This window comes from Carica papaya, chromosome 4 (genome assembly GCF_054855325.1).
Source record: "Carica papaya isolate Zhongbai chromosome 4, ASM5485532v1, whole genome shotgun sequence".
Lineage (NCBI taxonomy): Eukaryota > Viridiplantae > Streptophyta > Magnoliopsida > Brassicales > Caricaceae > Carica > Carica papaya.
This window is the reverse complement of record NC_142312.1, coordinates 31,609,030-31,622,947: the sequence shown is the minus strand read 5'-3', so window position 1 is coordinate 31,622,947 and position 13,918 is coordinate 31,609,030. Positions and strand designations below refer to the sequence as shown.

The window sequence follows — 13,918 nt, the reverse complement described above, 5'->3', positions numbered from 1 at the left end:
GAATAAAAGCTTGTATTCGTATTCAACCTAGGATATCCATTGAATCCATTAAGGATTGTCACCAATAAAGCAACAAAGTGCATTTTCATAGTGCTATTGACTACTTTAGTTTGTTCATTGGTGTGAGGATGATAGGACAAACTGAAAGCAATTTTAGTGCTATAAGAATGGAATATTCCCTTAAAAAAATGTCGGTAAAGACCAGATCTCTATCACTTACGACATATTAAAGCAAACCTGCAATTCGAAGACATAATCAAAATAGCTGTGCAAAGATGAGAGAGGGGAACAAAGTGAGCATACTTTGAGAAATGGTCCACAATCACCAAAAAACATTCTTGCCACGAGAAGGTAGAAATGCTTCCGCAAAGTCCAAAGAGATCTCATATCAAACTTGGTGGAGAAGTAGGTAATCGTTGCAATAAGCACGCAGGTTACAAAATTTCAACTTTATTGCGTTAAAAAACCACCTAAGAATGAACAAAATTCCTCATCTGAGACTCCATACCTTCGCAGAAAAAAATGCATAGATATGAGGTTGATTTTCTTGCCTACTACGGATAGTAAAAAGAAGGTTGAGACATGAAAATTGATGAAGTTTTTTTTTTTTCATTTTTCAAAGGCTCGAGGTCGATGATTTCGCGGCAAATAGGAGAAGAAAATGTTGCAGAAAGAACAGGTGCTGAGAGGAGCAAGGAAGGGTATGTTTGGGAGGGGAGGAAGGACTCACAGTTTAAAAACAAAATTTATAATTGAGAAAAAAGAAAGAGGAAAATTGCCATTAGCAAAATGCCATCGTAACTTCAAACACTCAAGTTGGAGAAATTGAACACAAAACCAAGTGTTCAATGGTGAAAATGATTGCATTATTATTTACTTTTATCTAAACAAATAATTATATTATATGAATAATTATAAATAAATTACATTTCAAGAATATTTAAATTTACGTACTCAATGTTATAAATGTACTTCCAGTAAGACAAGATAACAGTTGAAAGTGGCCTACCATTCATCAGGTTGGAAATTAGAAACACTGTTTTTCTATTACTGATTGGTAATACAGTCTCATAATTCTCTTGTCAAAGAAGAAATTGAAAGAAAAATTCTACCATTAAAATTCTGATATTGACCAAGTTTAGAGAAACCACTTGGGAAAATAAGTTCTGATCAGAATAATGTACAACCTGAAAAGAGAAATGGCAAAGGATTGAGGAGATGATTTGATAAAGGCATCTCAAAGTTCATCCTTGTAGTCTTTCTCAGGCAAATCAAGTTTTGGTTGTGATTGGAGAAGAAATCTAGTGGCCAATGATGCATGAAGTGCAGCACCAATAGGAAGTACATCTTCATTAATCTTGAAATAAGGCGAGTGTCCATTTTCAAGTGGCAGCTCACTCTTATTCTGCATTCCAATAAAGAAGAAGTATCCTGGTATAACCTCTTGGTAAAATGAAAAATCCTCAGATCCCATCAATGGTTTCATGTCCAGGAGGTTGTTGGTGCCAAGCATATCTCCTGCAACATTTTCAAAGTACGAATGCAAGTTTTTATCGTTTATGGTTGGAGGAAATAGAGGCTTCGTGTCTTCAAAGAAGTTGACAGTTGCAATACACCTCTGGACAGCAGCTTGTGCAGTTATCACCTGTTACAGATGCAATCATCAGAATCTTGATTGGAGCTTTATTTCCAAAAAAAAAAATCTAAAAAGAAAGAATTTTATAGAGGAATTGATAGCATCCATTAATCTATAAGGTTATCCAGATTTTTTCCATTTCCCACAGACTTGTTTTTCATACTTCATTTTCTTTTTCACTCCCTTTTATTCTAAACAAGAAATAAGACCGACTTAATCAAACACTGGCAATATAGCTCATTAGTCCTCTCCACCTTTGTGGCAGTAGAGGGTTAATGTCTGGTGTTCTATACCAATGTTTCATAAGGATTATACAGCTAAAAACTGGGTTACTGTCAGGAAATCTCTGGTTACAGTTAATTCCCACCTCCTGTAACTTTCATTTCCACCTCCTCTAAGTTGAAGCAGCAAGAATAACTATTTTGTTCTCTTAAAGATAAGATTTTGCAATTATTGATATGAAGATATCACCACAGACAGAGGGGAAAGAGTTATGAACATGTGGTAGGTTATACTACCTGCTCAATGCGTTGCCTAATTTGCAAGAGGTTTTCCCTCGAAAAGGCGCGGAAGGTCCCACCAATTGTAACTGAATCTGGAATGACATTGAAAGCTCCACCTCCTTGAAATTTTGCTACTGTAACCACCTAAAAGTGAACACCTTATTCTGAGAATACTTGGACAAATGCAGATTAAATAAAAATGTGGTGTTCGGCAGGTTGTGCTCTCTGGCAAACAAGGCTCAAAGAAGAAATAAGACCTACCAATATATATAGGATAACGATTTCCCCAAGATTTTGGAAAAAAAAAATTTCAACTATTTGAACAATCCAAACTAATATTAACATATCTGAGTTGTATGGCAGTCTTTGCTAACTTTCAGTCTCTGAGATCATAAATTTATGATACATGTTGATCCCTATTTCTGATTGATCTTGACATCAAGATGATGACCTCTTAGTATAAATTATATACTCTTTCTTTTAAAAAGAGAAACTATTTTTCTGATTGATCTTGACATCAAGATGATGACCTCTTAGTAAAAATTATATACTCTTTCTTTTAAAAAGAGAAACTAATAACTATTTTTGAGATTTCAATGATGTCATTAACTTGGATATTTTAACTAAAGCCATGTTTTTTGCAGAATTGCTTTGTGGGACACCTGGATCACCATAAGAAAAACTAGCATATAGTTTCTCTTCTGTTTCACATCACAATTTTTCTTCCCCATAATTAACATAGAAAGCAAAACAATAAAACAGTCAGTAGTATTCGAAAGGATTCCAACAGCCAACCTGTTGTAAGCTAATCACATGTTGGTAACATAATAATTCAGAAGAACTGTTACAGTCATGTTGACCATAACTGAACATGTCACTAAAATATTTCTTTTCTACCGAGAAGTTACCCCATTTCTTTTGCAATTTTAATATGTCGTATTGTGTTTGGTTAAACAATAGTTCAGATTTTCTTAATCAAGCACAGGATGCAAATGGAAGAAGCTAGCAACACCATAGATAGAAATCTACCTGTGAGTCTAGTGGGTCAGCTTCACGTGAAACAAGATGTTGTAAGCTAACAATCACGTTTGAAGCTGCCAAAATTGGGTCTATCGAGTACTGAGGAAGGGCTGCATGACCTCCTTTTCCACTTATTACAGCTTCAAAGAAGCCACTCCCAGCCAAAAGAGGACCTTCTCTAGCAGCCACTTGGCCTATAGGTATGTTAGGAAGAACATGCAACCCAAAGATAGCCTCAACGTTCTCCAATATTCCTGCATCAACAATTTTCTTTGCCCCTCCACCTCCTTCCTCAGCTGGTTGGAAAACAAGAATAACTGTGCCCTGATGAAACAAGCAAAAGCTGACATTTAAAGAGAAAGAAAAATGCTCCTTTACCCAAAAGAAAAAGAAACAAGAAAAGAAAGAAGCTCAAAAAACATTCTGACTTTCCTAGGATTTCTCTCCAAGAAATTTCAGTTATAACATTTTCTTTCTTGGCTTTCTTTACATTGTGAAATTTTTTATATAGCCCTCTAATTTCTAGCTGCCGTGTCTCTTCTGCTTAGAAGTTAGAAGTTTTCATAACAAGAATCAGGCTCTTGGAATGTACATTTCACTTCCCAAAAATAGATAACTTATCCAAAGAGAAGAAAGTGATATGCAGGAGACTCAACAAGAATCAACAAGAAAAGAGCTAACCTTAAGTTGTTGGCGATTGTCTTGGAGCAGCTTTGCAGCACCAAGAAGCATTGCAACATGAGCATCATGTCCACAAGCATGCATCTTCCCAGGAATTTTACTCTTGTGTTCCCACTCCACCATTTCCTGTGCAACATAAAATTCCACCAACTCATTCAAATTCACAACATAAAATTTCATTTTTCCTCAGGGGAAAACGGATCATTTTGCAGTATTAGGGATTATAGATGTTCAAATATCAATTAAAAGTCTCCACAAGATTAATTAACCTCAAAATTTACACCACAAGCCGACCATCCGGCAACAATAATAACTTATGGAACTAGTAAACAAATCAGGAAAAATAAAAAGAATAATCAGATTTAAAGCAGACCTGCATCGCGAGAGCATCCATATCCGCTCTCAGTGCGACAAATGGTGATTGACCAGTACCAACGTAGGCAATAACACCAGTTACAGCAACTGGGTATTTGTAAGAAATTCCCAGTTCGTCAAGTTGTGCTCTAACAAATTTACTGGTCTCAAATTCCTCAAATCCCAGCTCTGGGTATTCATGTATCTTCCTCCGAATACCCACCATCCAATCAACCAAGTGTCGCTCTTTAGCCAAATTAAGAAACTTTATGGGGATCTGAGACAGATCATCGAAGGCCAAAGAAGATGAAGATGCAAGATGCAAGTGAGTGAGGACATGAAGGATGAAAATCAGAGATACCCAAGCCATGATTATCCTCTCCTCACTCCCTCACAAACAATCAGAAAAATCACAACTTTAATTACAGCGCCCGCCTGAATTTTATTTTATATGGGAGAAGAACAGCAGTCGACAAGCAGTGGCTGCTTGTAACTAACTCGCACGTGTTAGACAGTAAAAGCCACGTGCTGATCGTGCAATTAAATATTGTATTATTAAAATATAATATAATAATTAAGTTTAACTAAATTATGTTATTTAAATATTAATTCAATTTTATAATTTGAATGTTGTTAATTGTGTTAAAAGTAATTATTTTTTTTAGATTAAAAGGAGCATGTAAATAGAGTGGATTTGGTAGAGTGAGGGTGGTGGAGAAGATAAATGAAGTATAAAAAAATTAGTGTCAAAATATAAATGAATAATTAAATCTATACATATACTCAATATAAGAGCAAAAATTTCATCTTTATATGGTAAGTGTTGGAGTGTGAATATTTATTATATATTCATCCCGAGACTATTACTAAGGTAAAAAATTATTTTTCTTTATTATAAAAGATTCTTTGAATAATTTATTTGATTTAAAAAATGTTAAACGTCATCTAAATTATTACAAATAGTATTATATTATGTCAATGTATTCATTTGCGTCAGTACAAATTTAGATTTTTAATATATGTGATTTTGACAGTAATGATAAAAACTTAACGTTGAAAATTTTAATATTTTACATTCGGTAAGTATGTATAGTAACGGTTGGGGTTTGGAGCGTGTTTTATAAAACCTAAATTTTCGTACTCATTGTTATAAATGTTCTTCCAACACTTGAATGTGACTTCGTATTCATCAGGTCGAACATTAGAAACATTATTTTTCCATTACCAACAGGTAATAAAGAGTCATAATTCTCTACCTAGCATTCATCAGGTTGGGTATCAGAAACATTGTTTTTCTACTACCTATTGGTAGTACAGAGTCATAATTCTCCTGGTATTGACCAAGTTTGAAGAAACTAATTGAGAAAATAAATTCAGATCAGAATAATGTATAACCTGAAACAAAACAAAAAAGGCAACCGATTGAGGAGATGATTCAACCAAGGCATCTCAAAATTCATCCTTGTAGCTTTTCTCAGGCAAATCCAGTTTTGGTTGAGATTGGAGAAGAAATCTAGTGGCTAATGATGCATGAAGTGCAGCACCAATGGGAAGTACGTCTTCATTAACCTTGAAATAAGGCGAGTGTCCATTTTCAAGTGGCGGCACACTCTTATTCTGCATTCCGATATAGAAGAAGTATCCTGGTATAACCTCTTGGTAGATTGCAAAATCCTCAGATCCCATCGTGGGTTTCATCTCCAGAAGGTTATTGACGCCAAGCGTATCTCCTGCAACATTTTCAAAGAACCGATGCAAGTTTTTATCGTTTAAGGTAGGAGGGAATATAGGCTTCGTGTCTTCAAAGAAGTTGACAGTTGAGATACACCTCTGAAATGCAGCTTGTTATCACCTGTTACAGATGCAATCATCAGAATCTTGACAGGAATTTAATTCCAAAAAAAATATAAAAAAGAATAGAATTTTACGGAGTAATTGATAGTATCCATAAGTCTACAAGTTTATCCCCATCTTTTCCATTTCCCACAGATTTGCTTTTCATACTTCATTTTCTTTTTCACTCCCTTCTATTCTAAACAAGAAATAAGACTGACTTGATCAACCCCTGGCTATATAGCTCAGTTTTTAGTCCTCTCCGCCTTCGCAGCAGTAGAGAGTTAATGCCTGGTGTTCAATATCAGTGTTTCATAAGGATTATACTGCTAAAAACATGCTTACTATCAGGAAATCTCTCGTTACAGTTAATTCCCACCCCCTGTAACTTCCATTTTCACCTCCTCTAAGTTGAAGCAGCACCAATAACAATTTTGTCTCTTAAAGATAAAATTTGCAACTACTGCAATGGAGAAATCACCAGAGACGAGGGGGAAATTTATGAAGGCGTCATAGGTTATGGTACCTGCTCAATGCGTTTCCTAATTTGCAAGAGGCTTTCCGTTGAAAAAGCACGGAAGTTTCCACCAATGGTAACTGAATCTGGGATGACATTGAAAGCTCCACATCCTTGAAATTTTGCTACTGTAACCACCTAAAACTGAACACCTTATGCTGAGAATACTTGAATAAATGCAGATTAAATAAAAATGTCGTGTTTGGCAGGTTGTGTTCTTCCCAAGATTTTGGAAAAAAATTTCAACTATCTGAACAATCCAAATTATTCTTAACATATCTGAGTTTTATGGCAACCGTTGGTAACTTTCAGTCTCTGAGATCATGAATTTATGATACATGTTGATCCCTATTTCTCATTGATTTTGACATCAAGAGCATGACCTCTTTGTATAGATTATAAACTCACTCTTTTAAAAAGAAAAACTATTAACTATTGTTGAAATTTCAATGATGTCCCTGACTTCATTATTTTTACTAAAGCCATGTTTTTGCAGAATTGCTTTGCAGGACACCTGGATCACCATAAGAAAAACTAGCATAAAGTTTCCCTTCTGTTTCACATCACAATTATTCTTCCCAAGAATCAACATAGAAAGGAAAACAATAAAACTGTCGGTAGGCATTCGAAAGGATTCCAACAGCCAACCTGTTGTAAGCTGATCAGAAGTTTGTAACATAATAATTCAGAAGAACTGTTACAGTCACTTTGACAATAACAGAACATACCACTAAACTATTTCAAGTTTTCTATCAAGAAGTGACCCATTTTGTTTTGCTGTGTAGACATGTTGTGCTGTGATCGGTTAATGCAAGGACAATATAGCAACTACAGAACAAAGTGAAATGAGGAACGGTTGGTTTTCTAAACTAATTGGACAGGATTACATTATTAATGGTGCCATTATAAGTTAAACAATAGTTCAGATTTTCTTAATTAAGTACAGGATAAATATGGAAGAAGATAGAAACACCTAAGATAGAAATTCACCTGTGATTCCAGTGGGTCAGCTTCAAGTGAAACAAGATGTTGCAAGCTAATAATCACATTGGGACTACTGAGTACTGAGGAAGGGCTGCATGACCTCCTTTTCCACTTATCAAAGCTTCAAAGAAGCCACTCCCTGCCAAAATAGGACCTTGTCTGGAAGCTGCTTGGCCTATAGGTATTTTAGGATTAACATGCAACCCAAAGATAGCCTCAACGTTATCCAATATTCCTGCACCAACAATTTCCTTTGCCCCTCCACCTCCTTCCTCAACTGGTTGGAAAACAAGAACAACTGTGCCCTAATGAAACAAACAAAAGCGGACAATATCTATCCTCAATACGTGAAAGAAGAGTGCTCTTTTACCCCAAAGAAAAAGAAACAAGAAAAGAAAGAAGCTCTATTAGACTATGCAATTTCTTATTTGGTGGGTTGATGTTGTAAACTTATCCAAAGAGAAGAACGTGATGTGCAGGAGACTCAAACCTTAAGTTGTTGGCGATTGTCTGGGAGCAGCTTTGCAGCCCCAAGAAGCATTGCAACAAGAGCATCATGTCCACAAGCATGCATCTTCCCAGGTATTTTACTCTTGTATTCCCACTCCACCATTTCCTGCGAAACATAAAATCCCGCCCACCCATTCAAATTCACAACATGAAATTTCATTTTTCCTCAGCAGCAAAAGAGGGGGAAACATTTGCAGTATTAGGGATTACAGATGTTCAACAATACTCAAAACTCTCCACAAGGTTAATTAACCTTAAAACTTACACCATACGCCGATCATCCAACAACAATAATAATCTATGGAGCTAGTAAATAAATCAGAAAGAATAAAAAATCAGATTTAAAGCAGACCTGCATCGCAAGAGCATCCATATCTGTTCTTAGCGCGACAAATGGTGATTGACCAGTACCAATGTAGGCAATAACACCAGCTACAGCAACTGGGTATTTGTAAGAAATTCCAAGTTCGTCAAGTTTTGCTCTAACAAGTCTACTGGTCTCAAATTCCTCAAATCCCAGTTCTGGGTATTCATGTATCTTCTTCCGAATACCCACCATCCAATCAACCAAGTGTTGTTCTTTAGCCAAATTAAGAAACTTTATGGGGATTTGAGACAGATCATCGAAAGTCAAAGAAGATGAAGATGCAAGATGCAAGTGAATGAGGACATGAAGGACGAAAATCAGAGATACCCAACTCATGATTCTCCTCTCCTCACTCCCTTACAGATAACCAGCTAAAAACTCACAACTTCAATTACAGCGCCCGACTGAATTTTATTTTATGCGGGAGAAGAACTGCAGATGGATGGGTCGCACCAGCAGTCGACGAGGAGTGGCTGCTTGTATACATATATACAACTCGCCATTATATATATATATAGAAGTTGCAAAATGTACAATGAAATTGACCCTCAAAATTAGAAGATTGATCCAAATTAGCCCTTAAAAATTAACACTATTGATGGCATGCTTTTGAATAGTAAATGAGTTTTTGAAGTATCTATTCTGTTTTTTAAACATTAATTAAAACTTTAAAATGTATAATAGTTTTTACATACAAAAACAGTCGAATTTTTATTTCTGAAACCCAAACCACCGAGGTGATACCAACAAAAAATTCGACTCGAACTACTTTTGTTGCAAAAATGATTCCATTAAAATTGTTTTACAGACACATTTACTCAAACCAAACAATGCCTGTCAGATTTCTACGGCTTATCAGATGGTATAAAGTTGAAGTAGGTAAACAACATGTAAATATATTCCTTTTCTTTTTAACTTTCAGAGCATTTTCAGTCAAATATGATGTAGAAAAATTCTTCCCAAATAATTTAATGTTAGGTTGGGCAAAGGGTAGGTGAGGGCTTCCTTTAAGAAAGATGATTAGATGGAATTCGGAAGTGAAAAGATTTTCTTTTTTAACAAAAGTAAGTGAATGATATACTTATACCTGGGTTTATTAGTTTTTCATTTTCTTTTTTTTTTGCTTTGTTGATAAAAGCTTGATTTCAGCATATAATTAAATATGTTGATGTTGAAGTATCTACTAAAATGAATATGTGTGAAAGCAAAAAGCATAATTCCTAATTCTTAGAGCTGGCAGTGGAATTAGATACCAGATGAGATGGTACACTTCTCTTTTCTATATGAAGCCTCCTGCCAACCACAAACTACTCCCATTCTGCAGTCCACAATTTTGGCTTCTCTCAAATTCTACTTCAGCAGATTTTGTTAGTAAACATGGTATGTAATCCAAGAAAATGTTTTTAATTTTTTATTTTCATTTGTAATCAGGTTTCTTTGAACACTAGGATATAAAATTCGTACTATTTCAAATGGTTATTTCTTTTTTTCTAAATCAAGAGAAGTTCTGATTGTTGGTTGTTAAATCCGGATTGCTCATGATTACTTGAAGCTATATAACAAAGAAGTCGCTCTATAATATCTTCTCTTTGTTTGTGATTAACATATATCTAAATCTTAAAAATATCTCCTTTTTTTAATTAAAAAAATGTGATATTATTTTATAAAATAATAATAGAATATAAAATACTACTTCAAGAATTAAGTACAGTTTCTTCTTGTTGTGGTTTTCAATTATAGTAAGCTTTTGATGGTTGGAACATGTAATTGAGATGAAACTTCTGTAGGATGGTGGCAAGAATCAACAAGGTGGTGGAAAGAAACTGAATATAGTGGTAGGACCATGGGGGGGAAACGGAGGGACTAGTTGGGATGATGGAACCTATCATGGAATCCGAGAGATCACTCTTGTTTATGATAAATGCATCGATTCCATCTCTGTTGTGTACGATAAGAATGGAAAACCAGTAAAAGCAGAAAAACATGGAGGTGTAGGAGGCAGTCACACAACAGAGGTTAGCTAAATTCTATGTGATCCTTCCCCATGTTTTCACCTTTGATTTTCCTTTGCATTTTTATGATATGCTGTTGATGTTCAGAACTTATTTGTTGGTGTCAGATAAAGCTGAATTATCCAGAGGAGTACTTGGTAAATGTAAGTGGTTATTACTGTCCGGTAGTTTATGGGGGCAGCCCTGTGATAAGGTCACTGACATTTAAGAGCAACAAAAGAGTATTTGGTCCATTTGGAGTAGAAGAAGGAACACCCTTCACTTTCTCCATGGATGGAGGGAGACTTGTAGGGTTTAATGGAAGAAGTGGCTGGTATCTTGACTCGCTTGGATTCCATGTATCTCGTGTTCAACCTAAAAACCTCTTTCAAAAAGTTCAGAAAGGTCTAAGGAGGCTTACCAGTACCATCTCAAAATCGCCTGCACCTAAGGATGATGGAAATGGATATTGATGAAGAAATCTATCTAGAATAGAGTACATGGGATAAGACCACAATTTATGCCTTTTTCCCCGGATGAAATATGGGAAGCTATCTACTAGCTGTTGTCCTGTATCAATAATGTTTGTATCAAATGAGAATGACAAGCATGAAGCACCTTGTGTTTTAGTATAAATCTTGAGCTTCATTTTTTTTGCACCAGCAATTATTATATAAACAGGAAACTCTTAGATTAGATCTGATTCAAGAGTGACGATCATAACCCACCTATAAAATTATTTAACTCGTTATTCACATCAATTAAGTTCTCTCTCTAGACCGCATATGAATGAAATTTTTATGTATGGTAAAAAGAAGATTGGGAATTGACAGGAACCACATTAGCATTAGCATACATTGCAACAGCAATAAGTTCCACACTCAAGTAAAGGACATATATCCCAATTAAGTAAAGATTTACATATAATGTATCTTCCAACAATAATAAGCACGGGATCCGGATTCACATTCAAGTGTGATCACAAAGGCATTTCTCATTTTATCCTCTAGCCTTAAGCTCTGCAAGCCGCCTTGATAAATCATCCTCATCAACCTTCTCCTGTGTCTTGGTTGTAACAGCATGAGCAGCTGGTTGAGGCAGCCCCACAGAGACCTCCAGCCCATAATCATCGGCGACCTGTTGCATCAAGCTGTTCACCTCCCCTTCTGGGGTGGACAATGAGGTAGAACCTGCCATTGCACTCTCCATAAACTCAGCCTGAACCTCCATGTTCACAAACTGCTTCTCAAACTGATCCATAGTCTCCGACATCTTCTGCAGATTACCTGCTCAAGAAAATACACAGATAACATCAGAATTTTTACTCTCTCCAAGCAACAAGAAATACACAATTCCCTGCAATACACAATTCTCTGCAATCAGGCAACCTAACATCCTTAAAAGAATATTCAAATTTATGGGCACAGAAAAATCCTAACTTTAACACCAAAGTAGAGAACCGTATTCCCACAGGAATAACTAGAGAAAGAAAAAAAAAGAATTATCTAGGCACTCTCATTGAGTAAACTACACCTCAAAATTAACACCTGTTATATGGACAATTTAATAAATATTCAGCAAAGTGAAAATTGTTATGCCCTAGTTCTCCAAAACATCCGATAACTTTTCCTTCTTTTTCCTAGATTGCCAAGCTTCTATTCTTTCCTTTGGAAAATCCAGCATTCGGGATAAGCCAAAAGAATCCTAAAAAGAGAAAAAACTAATAAATATTCCCAAAACAACATCCATCTTGTTCTTCAATCCAATTTGCCGTGATGAGTTCATATGTTTTCCACTAAAATATTTACCTTCTAGTTTCTCAGCCGAACAAACTACAATCCACAAACAAATTTTGTAGCGATATAAAGTGACATGCATATATGTACAAAAATAAGCAGGACGAAGTAGCGACGGGATGCATATATAGAGAGAGAGAGAGAGAGTGGGGGGGGAAATCGGGCAAATCGATGAAATACCGGTCGCTAGGGAGGATTCGAGAGACTTGACGATGTTAGCCATAGATTTGTTGATTGTAGTCATTTTGGCCTGGGTGTCGAGCCGCGCAACGACGGCGTCGAGGCGAGAGGCGAGACGGAGGTAGTTCATCTGCTCCGTCCGCTTGCGGATGGCGTTCTCAGCATAGATCCGACCACCATCCATATTTCCCTTCTCGATCGCCTTCTTGACCTTCAATTTCTCCGCCTTCTCCTCCTTCTCGCACTTCCTAGCCTGGCGTTGCAGCGACTTTGACGTGAACTTGAGGTCCATGATCTGATTCAACAGCTTCTCCGTGTTCCCCATGCTGGTGCTCTTTTGGTTAAGATTAATCGAAGGTAGATGAATGGAATTTTGCGCTAGGGTTTGATTTCTGGAAGAGAGTTGGAATTGGGGATTTTTCCGTTTGACCTTTTGTAGGACTTGGTGCGTGTTTTGATAATTATATTCCTTGCTTCGTGTAGAATGCGTGTGAAGACTTCATATAATTAATTAATTAATTAAATTATAAGCAAATGATTTATCTTACTCTTATTTTTTTTTTTCAATTTTATTTATTTGGTTGTCTAACGAGTAATTTATTAGTTAAATATTCAATTAAAAAGATATTATTAAAATGAAATTTATTATTATAAATAAAATAAACATTGATAAAATTTTAGTATTTGAATTAGTTAATTAAAAAAAATTAATTGTTAATTTTATCAATTTCAATTAATTTTAATGCTTATTTGACGTATTTATTAATAATTAGTTAACTTGCAATTGAAAGAAAATTCTATATACGAGAAATTCTTTAAATAATCTTTTTAAATCTCAAAAATAATAATCTCTTAAAAAAATTTTCAAAACAATTATTTATATATTTTCTAAATAACTTATAAGATATTTATAATTTATATAACATAATATTTAAAAGTGTATTAATAGATCATTATGTCTTTTAAGTGAATATTATATTTAAGAGGATTTTTTTTTAATTTTTTTATGTGAATAATATATTAATGTTTGATAATAACAGTACATTCGTGATTTGAAACATTTTGTGTAAAATAGATTTTAAACTGAAGATGGCGGTCAACTTTTGATCTTTTTAGACGTGGAGGTCAAAAGGTGTTTTAAAGGCATTATGATGGCTCGAAGAAAAAATCGTTCTAATTATGCTCAAACAAGCATGATGATAGTCATTAAATACGGCTTTTTTTTAATAAAAATGTAGAGCTTTCATTTAAATTAAGAGAAGATACTATTTACCAAGAAAGTAAAAGAGATTACACATTCAGTTCGATTATCTTTCTAAATGTATTGCAATATTTAACAGAAAATATGTCCTTCATTTACTCTCTTAAACTAATATTTAGCTCATCGTTACTCCTATAAATTTGAATAGCTTACTATGTCACGGGGAGTTATTATTTTACCTATACCAATATTAGAGCTTGGTTGGTAATGATGAATTGTTTTTTATTGCTTAAATAAGATCTTTCTCATGTCATTAGTGTTGTTAGCCGACATTATAGTGTTTCT

General features: G+C 35.0%; 3 protein-coding genes and 1 pseudogene across 4 annotated transcripts; 1 reads left to right on the top strand and 3 right to left on the bottom strand.

The window, feature by feature from the left end:
• Positions 1-1,020: 1,020 nt before the first annotated feature.
• On the bottom strand, positions 1,021-4,631 carry LOC110808917 (IAA-amino acid hydrolase ILR1-like 4). The gene is made up of 5 exons (XM_022034556.2): positions 4,214-4,631; positions 3,841-3,966; positions 3,169-3,483; positions 2,155-2,283; positions 1,021-1,645 (listed from the first exon to the last, which is right to left on the bottom strand). The coding sequence occupies exons 1-5, from the start codon at positions 4,562-4,564 to the stop codon at positions 1,238-1,240; spliced, it is 1,329 nt and encodes a 442-aa protein (XP_021890248.2). The 5' UTR covers positions 4,565-4,631; the 3' UTR covers positions 1,021-1,237.
• Positions 4,632-5,391: 760 nt separating this feature from the next.
• LOC110808880 (IAA-amino acid hydrolase ILR1-like 4) lies at positions 5,392-9,321 on the bottom strand (annotated as a pseudogene). The gene is made up of 5 exons (XR_015818737.1): positions 8,391-9,321; positions 8,019-8,144; positions 7,535-7,833; positions 6,554-6,682; positions 5,392-6,046 (listed from the first exon to the last, which is right to left on the bottom strand). The product of XR_015818737.1 is annotated as an IAA-amino acid hydrolase ILR1-like 4 (transcript).
• Positions 9,322-9,645: 324 nt separating this feature from the next.
• LOC110808882 (Mannose-binding lectin superfamily protein) lies at positions 9,646-11,032 on the top strand. The gene is made up of 3 exons (XM_022034507.2): positions 9,646-9,785; positions 10,193-10,420; positions 10,525-11,032. Exons 1-3 carry the CDS (start codon positions 9,783-9,785, stop codon positions 10,867-10,869), a joined length of 576 nt encoding a protein of 191 aa, XP_021890199.1. The 5' UTR covers positions 9,646-9,782; the 3' UTR covers positions 10,870-11,032.
• A 190-nt stretch (positions 11,033-11,222) lies between these two features.
• On the bottom strand, positions 11,223-12,838 carry VPS46.2 (SNF7 family protein). The gene is made up of 2 exons (XM_022034506.2): positions 12,373-12,838; positions 11,223-11,682 (listed from the first exon to the last, which is right to left on the bottom strand). The coding sequence occupies exons 1-2, from the start codon at positions 12,695-12,697 to the stop codon at positions 11,396-11,398; spliced, it is 612 nt and encodes a 203-aa protein (XP_021890198.1). The 5' UTR covers positions 12,698-12,838; the 3' UTR covers positions 11,223-11,395.
• Positions 12,839-13,918: the final 1,080 nt, after the last annotated feature.